General features: G+C 38.8%; 1 protein-coding gene across 2 annotated transcripts in view; it reads left to right on the plus strand.

The window, feature by feature from the left end:
* Positions 1 to 5,126: 5,126 nt before the first annotated feature.
* Positions 5,127 to 12,444, plus strand: part of FAM174B (family with sequence similarity 174 member B) — a 37,220-nt gene continuing 29,902 nt past the window's right edge. For both annotated transcript variants that reach the window (XM_075207716.1, XM_075207715.1), the window contains exon 1: positions 5,127 to 5,539. In XM_075207716.1, coding sequence (XP_075063817.1) covers positions 5,268 to 5,539 — 272 coding nt within the window. In that variant the 5' untranslated portion in view covers positions 5,127 to 5,267. The remainder of the gene's footprint in view (positions 5,540 to 12,444) is intronic.

Genomic DNA, 12,444 nt, shown 5'->3' on the forward strand with positions numbered 1-12,444 from the left:
TTGTGTAAACCCAGTCTAAGTGGTTAAATTGTGTTTTTGAAAAATGCAATGTATAAAAAGGGAAAATATAACAAATATTGAACTACAGACCCAAAATTGCAAATTGTCCCACAAACTAAAGAGAGGGTTTTTCACTATGTACAGACCAATAGCAATATATATCATAAACAGGTGTAGGCTAAGTGTTAACATTTATGTTTGCTGATTAAATAAGAATACCAGAAGACATAAATTCATGTTGAGAGACAGGTTTGACCTAATTTTTTTCCACTGATCGTCATCTGTTTACACCAACACGACCCAAGCTACACTGAGAAAAGGGACTTTCTAATGATTGCTTTATTCTCTCAATAAATTATCTGGAGTGTGGACACCATGCACAGCAGCTCGCGCTCTCTCTCTCATTTTTTTTTTGGGGGGGGGGGGAGAACCCCCTCTTAAAAATCCTGCATTTGCCCCTGCTTTATTCTCCTCTGCTCATACCCTTTATATATATATATATATATATATATATATATATGTATTTGTATCTCTCTCTCTCTCTATCTATAATATAAATGTCTAGTGGCGTGTGTTAGTCTGTCTGTGTGTGGAAAAAATAAAACCAAGCTGCAGCGCCACCTGCTGGGTGGAGTTATACACTGACCTACTAAATTCTTAGTGAGTGTGGGAAAAAAATTCAGAAAGGGCTGAAATTTGGTATACTAAGATTTTTTAATTTGTTAATTGTTAAAAGTGTTTATAAAGATTTAAAAATAATATATATATATTTCTTGAAGGAGAAGTGACAGTTGGGAGTGGTTGGTGGTTGCCGGGGGATGACAGTGGGGAGTGGTCGGTGGTTGAGGCCTGGGCTATGGCCCAAACGCATGACAAAAACCTTTTTAACACTTTAAGTAGCTTGATTTGACTAGAATGCATAAGTATCATGCACGGGTTAACTTGTATGTATATATATATATATATATATATATATATATATATATCTTCTTTTTCTCTGCTAGGAATGGTCCACCTTTTCTTCATAATGCAAAGCAATGGGGTCTGTTTGCAAATCTAATCTATTGCCTTCCTTACTGTGTTGGCTACATATCGTACATGTCAACTAGCTCTCCCGAAATCCTGGGAGAGCTGACAATTCTCCCGCATCTGCAAACTTCACTAGTGAAGTGGGCAGATTAGAGCCGGCAAGACGAGATTCTTGGGGAATCGCGTTATTTTGGCCCCGCCCCAGTGATGTAATGCCTGTTTTAGGTCTTTTTAGAACTGTAAAAAGAGGCATTACATCACTAAATGACGTAATTCTCAAAGCCCTCCACCCATACACCCCTCCTGTCCACCAGATACTCCCAGACTTGACCAACATAAAGTTGGCAAGTATGTTACATATATTCTGGACTAGAGTATCTAACAGATAACTACATCTGATAAAACAGTACAGTAAACAGTAGTGCTGGTAAATGGTAGTGCCGGACATTCTTCAACCGAAATCACTTGCGGTCAGCATACTGCTTCATCGATGACCTGCACAGTTGGTTTAAAGGTAAGTCTATTAATACTCATCGATTTTTAACACTTTCATTTTTTATTTGTTGGTCAAGTGGGTGTCAGGGTTTTCACAACCGAAAAACCGTACCCAACCCGTTTTTAATTACAACTTCTATGAATTTCTATCCATTTTGGATGCCTAAACCTCTGTTCAAACCACAGACTTCACAGTACATAAAGACCTATGAGGATGATACTGATTAAGTGCTCTTGACCTGTTCATCAAAGGATAAATCCAATTTTGTTATCTTTTTTTTTAAGGATCAGATGTGCAAAGAAGATCCAAGGGGGCTCCTCTGGAAACATATCTCTTAAATTGTTCATTAGATCTATTCTCTAGATAAGTGCATTTTACGAATAATTTAGATAATTGATGGACATCTTCATGGAGGGCCAGACATGTGCAGTCCTCTGTTTATGCTCGGTCATCACTAGAGTGTCACCAATCCATCATCGGGTTGGAACTAACCAGCACACATTGCTTTTCATGCTAATCAGTTAAAACCATTGATGTTAGCCAAATGATATGGCGATAAAGGCATATCCCCGAAGGATAGAGAGTATATTCTAGTTTCAGTGTGCCCTCTGTATTTGTTTCCTATTATAAGGGGCTGCTGAATCTGCTGGTGCTAGTTACTTAAATGTTAAAAATAAAAAAATTATTAGTAAGCCAACTAGCAATATATATGGGTTATATTTGCAAAACAGACTCTGTTGCTCTATTTTGCACATTTAACATCTAAAAGGTTTTTACAGTATATAACAGATGGACACATCAACTATTTAATAACTCATCTGCAACCCATATAATCAAAAGGCTAAAATAAGTAAACACAGACATTTTTCTTGGGCATGTTTGCCATGATAGATGCTATACTCCCATTCACCCTAGGCACAGCCAGTAAACTTGATAACCACATCCATATAGACTTTATTTTAGGAAGGAGGAAGAAAAAAGATCTGTACTTATTTTATTGAATATCCTCTTCCTAGGACAGATGGCTTTTTTTTTAGGCTTATTCCCCTTTAAGGGAAATTCCTCATTCCCAGGAAACATATGTATATCTATGATGTAATTGTATTGAAAATAACAGTAATTATACCATCAGAAAAATACGGTCTGACCACATGAAAGGATCGACTTGCTATTTTAAAATTTGTTTTATTAGGGTGTTATATATAACCGATTGTTGAATACATTCTGTCAGTAAAATATGCCATAAGCTATGTTTAATTTAAAGCAGTTTGAAGCTGTCTGTCTCCTGAACATTTATTATTCTCTGTGTACAATTATTTTCTAGTAAAAGTTTCAGTTGTTGTGATATTAATTGGGAATCGGTATTCCATGTCTTTCTGGTGGTGCACGCTTAAGGAGTTACTAACACAATGGCTACACACATGCGTTGCCAAACTGGATAAGATTCTGACGTTTGAAGCTTTGACTAATTTGGATCCATATCAGCTTACACTGGAGCCAGATAGGTTGGTTGGCAGCTACTCATACACATAGACCTGTAGCAGTCACATTCTTGCCTACTCTCAAGGTATGTCTGGGAGACTCCCAAACTTTGAATAGTTCCTCCGGACCCCTGAGTTAGTAGACCTTTCTCCTGAATCCAATTTGTTTTGAATAGCTGAGGTTTTGCCCTGCTCTTCCATGGGCAATGCCATGATCGTATCATTTCTCTGTGGGGGGGAGACTATCATGTCTCAATTTGTGACGTCCACTGCACTTTCTCTTTGACCTCCCCTCTGGGATCTGCTTCAGAGGAGAATTATGAGCAGAGAGCTTCCTATTGCCTTTTCTAGCTTGTCTGATAACTATAAAAGGTTTTGAAAGGTCTATTATTGTGCATTCCACTAGTTTTTGGGCCATTATGTGACTTTCCACTAAACTACAGTGAAGTGTATAAAGTACGCTGACAAGACACAGTAGCCTAACCCAACATTGTTGTTGTTAAACGTTACTGCAAGCTGTATTCATTTAAAAGTTCTCCAGGGTGTCAGACAAATATATTTATGTTGAAAGTATTCAAATGAAATCTTTCGAATCAGTTACATAAAACATACTAACACATCATTCTAATAAATTGCTATAGATGAATACTAATAAAATACAGTTTTGCAGCATCCACCTTAACTACAGTAACTGCTCCATAGCATATACTGTATATTTCATGTATATATTTCAGGAACGTGTGCACAGTTGCCAATTTGACATCTTTACTCACAGACTATGCTGCTATACTAAAATTCTATATCTAGAAAAGTGAAAGCATACCTCCCATATGTCACTCTACTAACATTTCCGTGTTGGACAGATATGTAGACAGACCTGTTGGTCAGATATTTAGACAAAACGTATTAATTAACTCCAAAAAGTCTGTGCACTTAAGAAACTAGATAAAATCGGTGTAATATCTGTGTATAAATGAGAGAAAAGTCTAAAAACAACCCAAACTTCTACTAAAATAAGGAAATTGCAACTAACCACAATCAATTATTTTATTAAACAGATAGTATGTACACTCTCTAGGCATGGCTGTTATTCCATGTGTGCAGTAAAATAAAATGTTAACTTGAGAAAATGTAAGTGAGTGCCTTATGATAGCAAACAAAGGCTGCAAACTAGGACCAAGACCCACCCAAACATGATCAAAAGTGCAGAATGTTACATTTCTTCTAATCTTTGGCCACTTGTAACAGAGCCGGAATATCCGTTTGGCCTGCTAGAGCCCAGTGAGCATTGCGGGGCCCATATTACTCCATACTTGACTATTGGGAAACTGCATTATTGTAAAGATAGAGGGGCCTTGATGATGCGACTCACAGTATCAAGATGTGATTTGTAATGATGATGTGATTTGTGTCATCATGGTAATGTTCCCCTGCACAATAACATTATCATTACGCAGCGGGGGAGGCAGGGTCTAGATGACACAAATTAAATTGTCACACCCTAGCCCTTTGAAAGAGGGACGGTCCAAAAAGTCATCAATTATGGATTACTCTAATCCGTTTACTTTTTTTGACAAACGGAGGGAGTAAGGGAGACCCCAAACAATTTGTTGCATAGGGCCCCACAAGGAATAAAATAAAAATAAAAAAATAAATAAATCAGCAGGCTCTGATTTATAATATTGGTGTGTATTGTTATAGTAGCATCATATAGAAGAGACTTAAGCCCAAAGTTTAAAAGTATGAAACTACAACATCTCAAAATCAGTTGTTTAGAAAGTCTCTCTACAATGTAACACTGACAGCAGGATGTCATATTTTTACTGACCTGTATTGTTCTTACCCATAAAAATGTCACTACATTTTAATGGCTGTTCAGTGTTCTGCTGATTGGCAGCCCCTCACAGCTTATCTGATTCTGGCTTCAGTGATTATTAGCTGCCACAATATTGTAATGTTTATTAGACACGGACAGAAGAGGTGTGACATCCTAAAATGATTGTAACGCTCGAGGGGAATTCTGTCTGTTTATTCTCTTGCCCAAACTTCTAACCCTCCCCTGAGTGTCCCTCATCAAATGATTCACTGCAACGTGGTTAAAAACCCTTCCGGGTTCCCAATCCTATTTCCTGCAGTGTGTGAGCAGAGCAGCTGGAGCCAGCGGAGGAGAAGGTCTTGTAGCTCGCACAGCGCACAGAGCCGCAGTACGAGATCCAGCTGGGGCGTTCAGCGCACAGTCACCCACCATACAAGGACTGAAGATGAGAGCTCTCATGCTGACCTTGTGCATTTGCCTGCTGGCATGTGATGCTGTGGGCAGCTCCGTGTACAGACGGGAGCAGGACATGCTTTCTCCTGCAGCCAGCAATGCCAGCTACAGCACCGAGACGCCTTCATCTCAGGGCAACGACACCGCCAAGGTGACCCGCTTTAATAGCATTGAACAGTATATGCCCACCATCAAGAGCGTGTTCATCTTCGTGTGTGGCTTCAGCACTTTCCTGATTGCCTGTCTCATCGTCAAGATCTTCAGGTACCTGCTGCACACCCACATGTCTGTCAATGTTAGGAGTGGGCACCTCACATGGGCGACAAAGTTCTTGAGCACTGGTCTGCAACTAAGAGCAGAAGTATTTTTAATTCACCTGTGCTCAAGCAGGCAGCCCTTCTGCAGTTTTGTCTGACATCAGATTTGTGTATGAATTGTGATTACAAGTAATGAGTTGTCACTAGGAAGTTTTTACTGGTCCACATTAAGTATTAAACTATTGTAGAAGCTTTTACTATGCTGCGACTTAATATTCTCCCTCCCAAACTGACATTCAACTCTCCGAAACAATGTCGCTTTTTTTTTTTTTTTTGTTTTCTTGTAAATAACATTCAAACCGCAGAAGACTTGTTAGGATAAACTGGTGCCAAACTGTTGATTGGGAGCACTAGTAGTTTACTTGTTTTGTTGTAATCTACAAATATACTACAAAATTGTTGTTATATTACATGTAGGCAGTGCAATACCACATCAAACGGTGTGGTTCTCAGATATATCAGACCAGAGTTGTGTGGAGAATTGGAACATCTGTTGAAAGTTGTTGCAGCAAGATAGTGATCAATATTTTTTTCTATGTGATTGATCCCTTAATTTGTCTGTTGACTTAGAACAAACATTGAAAAGTGTTGTAGAATGAATGTGGTACACATAGTGTATATGTCATTGGACCCGTTATTACATGTTTTCTGAATAGCTATTAAATTTGCAAATGAAATTTGGCAAGTGTGATTTTCAAATGGTTAAAGTGTGCAATTTTATTTATTTTTAGGTTTTGGGTTTCTTTTTATTCTAAAGTTGACATTGCCAGTTTTCTTTTATTCACTTTTGCAACATAATTATTCTATTTACAAATCAATTAACCCATACAATGATGATCAAGCATAGTGATAAGGCAGACCGTTTATCTTTTGCACAGCTTGACACTTGTTCTTGTTGCCTGTTGGGCAATGTGGGGAGTGGGTTGTGCAATTTTAAATATATTCTATATTCCAACTTTTATAATTGTTTTAAAACAAGTTATATAGAAAGACTGATGTTTAGCACCTCCCTCACATAATATTATTATTTATTATTATTTATTATTATTATTATTATTGTGCATGGCCTACCTGTAGTGTACACCTTTGCACCAAGCATTATGTAGCTCAGTCTTGTTGCCACTTCACAGGTAACTGTTTGCTATGGACAAGTATAGTATACTTTTCCCTTTGAATTGCACTTGATGGATTGGCCCCTGTGCCTACCAGCACTGTGGGATAACAGTGGGCATTCTGTCAAGAAAGGTTCAAATTCAGATGGTCCATATGCTTCTGCATAGTATCAAAACTGTATACTGTAAACAGAAAAAATGAAGAGGCACAGTGCTAAATGTGCGTGGGATGGATGGGATATCACCATAAGTAAACTGTAGTCAGCCCACATGTGTAATAATAACAAGTAAACAATGGCTGGCATAAAAGGACTTTTATATCCGCAGAAAGGTTTAGACATTATTCAGTTATAGCGGGCGTGCCAAGTACAGGTTTGTTAGAAAGTAAACTACAAATTTCCTTCTCGGTCATCTTCATGCCTGCAGCTCCTTCAATCAGCTGTTTGGCAACTCACCTCAAATCCTATCTGGGGTCTTCTACCTTAAGAAGGGCTGTTAGTATGGTACCTCCTGAATAGCATGTTCCTACTGTTCTAATAGTTGGTTTGAGGTAGAATATTGCCTGGCTTTCTCATTTCAAAGTTATCTTACACTCAATGTTGATCTTAATAATAAAAATGCTTTTATATATTTACAGTCAATAATGTACTTGTGCGTTAACACCTGAAAGCTCGCATTGGCTATTTATGGGTTCAGACAATGATAACCTATCGGTTCTATTAAGACTTTAGTGGGAACTCCCCACACAACCCAGGACATACCTTTTTTCAGCATAATATTCGTAAGATTCATGTCAAAATGATTGTTTAATATTTCTGTTAAATATATTCGGATTTATCAGATTGTCAGAGTGCCTGGTGTATGTATGTATGTATGTACACACATGCTGTTTGTTTTTCCCAGTACTTTTAGATATTTCTTATGTCAACATTTCTTTAACATCCTAGTGTGCAAATTATTATAATAATGTGTTTCTTTACACTGTTTGCCATATTCTATTTCATTATGTAAATGTAGCCTGGGCAAACAGCCCATTAATGTGTAACTGTGCAAACACTTATGATACTTACAAATTTGCACTCCTCCTTGGTTTTTACTTGACATTAACACCCCTTCCCCAACTAGCAGAAACATGGGTCCTGACTTTTGTTTTTAGTTTACTGGTTCAGGAGATGCCATAACCCAGTGGATCCCAAACTTTTTCAGTCAGAGGCACCCTTAGGGTCTCCATAATTTTTTTCAAGAAACCCCTGAACCAAAATAATTATTAAGTAGTCCCCCGTCTTGCTTACCATTGGCTCTGGCCGAGGCACCCCTGTGAGATTGCCGAAGCACCCCAGGGAGCCTAGGCGCACAGTTTGGGAACCACTGCCATAACCAATCGTATGACAAACCCTTCTTGATGGCTGGAACTCAAGGTAGTCAGGGCAGCTGATTGGATGGCTGAGGAGGTCTGCCAGTGAGCTGCATTGATCATAAAAAAATTATTTGGGTTTCCAAACCACACATTCCTGGGCATAGAAAACCCAGTAGTTCTGGTTTTCAGTAGATAGAGTGTTAATGGGAAAATGTTTAGGTGGAGTTGCCCTTTAAAATAATGAGGGTGATAAGTGTAGGTCATTAATACATACAACAAAGCTAGGAAAGAAGAGACTTCACACATTCCTTCCTAGGCATGTATAGGGAATATCAAGCATAAAGTAGTACATGGCTGTGAAATTAGTGGCGCTATATAAATAGATGATGATAGACTGGACAATATTCCTATTGCATCTATCCTGTGTTTATAACCATTGTACTAATCTAAACTGTCTTTCACATTCTTGGCTGACTGATAATCCCGGGGGATTGAATATTTTGTTTGTGCACAGGGCTCATTTGTAGGACAACTCAGCATGAAATTGCTCTTTCTTTTGGACACAGACTCCACACATTAGTGATTAAGTAAACAAAGCTGCCTAATTTTTCCATGTATAATACTGTAAATATTTCAATGTCCTCCCAAAACAGTGTGTCTCTTCACTTGATGATGTTTCTTAAGGTTGAACAAAACTCTTCAACTCTCGCCAGTTAAAATATAGTATGTGTCTTTAGGGATGCTGGAACAAAACGGCTTTTATATGCAGAGAGAGACTATTGTCAGACTAGTATTGGGCAGAAGGAATCGCGCTCTTGGCGCAGGCTTGCTTGTGTAAGGGTTCATACACTGAAACGTAAGAATTTGTTTGGTAGAATTGGTTATAAGTCCATTATTTTTTTTATTTTTTTGTAAGTTAAATGGGGAAAACCTTCAAATCCAGCATTTTGCTAACATTCTTTATACACTGTCTTCCGGCCACTGTTAATATATATGTATATGTATAGATAGATAGTGTGTGTGTGTGTGTATATATATTTTTAGACGCAATGTGTTTTTTTACAGTCGACACACTGACAACTAATTTACAGACTCTAATGAGTACAGTTGCTTAATTTACGTTGTATATAACTTTTTTTTTTTTTTTTTGTCACGCTTATATAATTGTGTGCAAGTAAGCATTGGGTTTAGTATGTCAAAAGATTTCAGAGACACTGTTTGAAAATTGACCAACTGAATAATAACCTATCTCTTGTGAATTATGGAATAAAGTTGGAGTATGTAATCTTATTCCGTATTGATAACACAAATAATATTATTATACATCCAACCTATATCTAAATCCTGTTGCATACATTTAAGAAACCTTTCCAGAATGTGCACATATCTTACACAAGACACTGCAAAAATGTTAATTCATGCACTCCTCTTCTACATTGATTGCAATGACATCCTTACTGGTCTACCCCGAACCAGAGTCTCATCCCCGCAATCTTTTTATTTTTGCATGCAGCGGCTAGTTTGATTATCCTTGCAAGTCATTCTTGCACTGCTGCTCCACTCTGTTAGTCTCTACATTGGTGGGCTGTGTTTTCTTTGTTATCCAATAGAAATCTCTCCTATTAATATACAAGGCTGAAAACAAAACTGCACCAACATACATCTCCTCCCTTGTCTCGCACCCACTTTGTGGAATTCCCTCCCTTTCCCTCAGGTCTTCAAATCTTCGAACCTTTGAATGTTCTCTGAAAACCCAACACTTCAGGCAAGTTTATGAAATTCCTCAACCACCCTCTTAATCTCACTGGGGTACCCTATTTCCACCCCTTTACATAAATCAACAACCTACTCTGACCCCCTGACCAACATTGCTGTGTGACTGGACATATAGCCCACTAAGCAGTTTTACCTTTGCAATTTGGCAGTGCTAATATACAGTATGCAGCACTTGCCCTTCTGTATCAAAATACCATTGCAAACCTGCGAGCAGAGGGCACTCTTTTTCTGTCTGCAATACCTAGTCTTGTAAAGCACTACAGAATATGCTGTTGCTATATAAATGTTGATAATATCTGTTAATTTGTAAGGCACCACACTGCTCCATAGCAAGAGAAGAACGCCAGTCTTGTTGTGGCATTTAGGACATACTTGCCTACCCTACCGGAATTCCCAGGAGACTGTCTGGGATCCCACTAACTTCCTAATGAAGTGGGTGGGTTTGGGTCATCATGAGCGAGGGGCCAAAATTAAGCCATTTGGTACATCGTGTTCCCCCTGCGCACATGTCTCGACATCACCTCTGAATACAAATGTTGGTAAGTATGATTTAGGATGAACTAAAACAAGGACAGATGGGCGAGGGGAATGGCAGGTAGGAGGAGGTTGCAGTAGTCCTAGTGGGAGATAAGTCTATGTAGAAGTGTTTTGATTGCATCCTGGATAAAAAGGTGTTTTCTAACAATCTAGAGACTGGCTGTGAGGGGTAAAGCAGAGGGCAGGATCAAAGTTGCCACCAAGTTAGCGGCCTTTGGAGCCTGTTGAAATTTTAGCGCTTTTAATGGTGAGGGACACTTGAGGGGCGGTGGTAACTGAGAGGAGGAAGGATGATAACTCTCAACTTGTCCATAAAATAGATATAGAAAATACATGCTTCGTCACATCATCATCATCAGTTATTTATATAGCGCCAACATATTCCGTAGCGCTTTACAATTGGGGACAAACGTAATAAACTAATAAACAAACTGGGTAAAACAGACAAAGAGGTGAGAAGGCCCTGCTCGCAAGCTTACAATCTATGGGACAATGGGAGATTGACACATGAGGTTAAGTATACATTTTGCATCTTGGCCCAGCCAGACTGCAAAGGTAGGGTGACTCATAAGCTAAATGATCCTGTCACACAATAATGTTGGTCCGGGGGTAGTTGTCTTGTGTGAAATTGTGTAACAGGCTAAAGGTAGTGAGGTTAAGATGGTGGTTGAGGAATATTATACGCTTGTCTGAATAGGTAGGTTTTCAGAGAACGCTTGAAAGTTTGTAAGTCACATGTTGGAGAAGTGTGGGGAGGAAGGGTAGATTTGAGTCCTCAGTATAAACGTGGTACTGGTACATTTGTGAATGTTAGGAGCTTTTATAGAAGGTAATTTATCATTAAATTATGTGGGCAGGAACTTACTACAGTGTCGTGTAGATTTGTTGCTTAATAGAAAATGAGAGAGAATTTCTAGATTAGGGTGAATAACTATTATATTCCACATAGTACAACTTTACTCTACGGCGATTAGCTTCTTCCCTCTAAGCAGATGGTATAAAGCATTATTTTCTGTATATGATAACGGATTTCCTCCATACTCGTGCTACTGTGAAGAATTGGCTTCTTTCTGGAGTTTGTCAGGCTCCAGAGATTCTGTAAGACAGAGGAAGATCGGGATGGCACGGATTCAGCTTGTGTTTTCCTTCTAAAACCGTTTAGCAATTGTAATGACGTTACAGGACGCGAGGCCTCTCTCTATGCTTAAGCGTCTTGTTGGAGACCTATTCTGTTACAGCAACATCATGGATTACTTAAACCAAGAATAACAACTGTGCCTCGCTGGTTTGCCAAGTGGAATGAAAGCTAAAAAGGGAAAACGCAAGCTCCTTATCTAAACACAAGTGGAATACAGAAATCATCAATCAGATGCAGCAGATGGGCTTGTGGCAGCAGAATTTAATTTACGGTCACTGTCTTTGCTGACTTTAAGCATTGTGCTGTTTGCACTGGGATTCTCAAGCTCCAAGTGTCACTGCTAATTAATTAATTTTGCAGGCTTTGAATATAAGGGGCTTGCTATTTTTCATTTTTTTTCCTTTGTTTATTTTACTGTGAGCAAACTAAGGATTATGTCCAGAGAGCTATAGGCCAACTTGTGTAGTCCTTTTTTTTTTGTTGTGTTTAATAACTACATTACTTCTTCAGGAAGTAGTCTAGAATATTGACTTTCATTAAATCATTTTAAATCTAATTTAAGGATATTACCTGGCTTCCAGCTTTCCCTACAATCAGGCCGATCCCCCAATGTCTGGTGTGGGCCAGTGCTGTTCCTTGCATCTGCTGGAAGTGTCCTGGTGGACAATACACTGACTATATAAGTGCCTGGGTCAGTAGACTATCTGATGTCTGCAAAAGTCTCCTTGATCCTGAGATAGACATCCCTCCTACCATCAGGGAAGAATTGCTACAAGATGGGAAATGTGTCCCACAAGATTATGGATCCAGCAGAACCCTTCCTTGTTGGAAAGAAGCACTTTGGGCTGTAGAGTACTTTAGGTTGGTGCCACATGTAACCTTATTTCCTTCCTCCACTGCTCAGTAGTCTATTGCCAGTGTGCTCTTTGCAC

The sequence above is a fragment of the Mixophyes fleayi genome, chromosome 4, assembly GCF_038048845.1.
Source record: "Mixophyes fleayi isolate aMixFle1 chromosome 4, aMixFle1.hap1, whole genome shotgun sequence".
NCBI lineage: Eukaryota > Metazoa > Chordata > Amphibia > Anura > Limnodynastidae > Mixophyes > Mixophyes fleayi.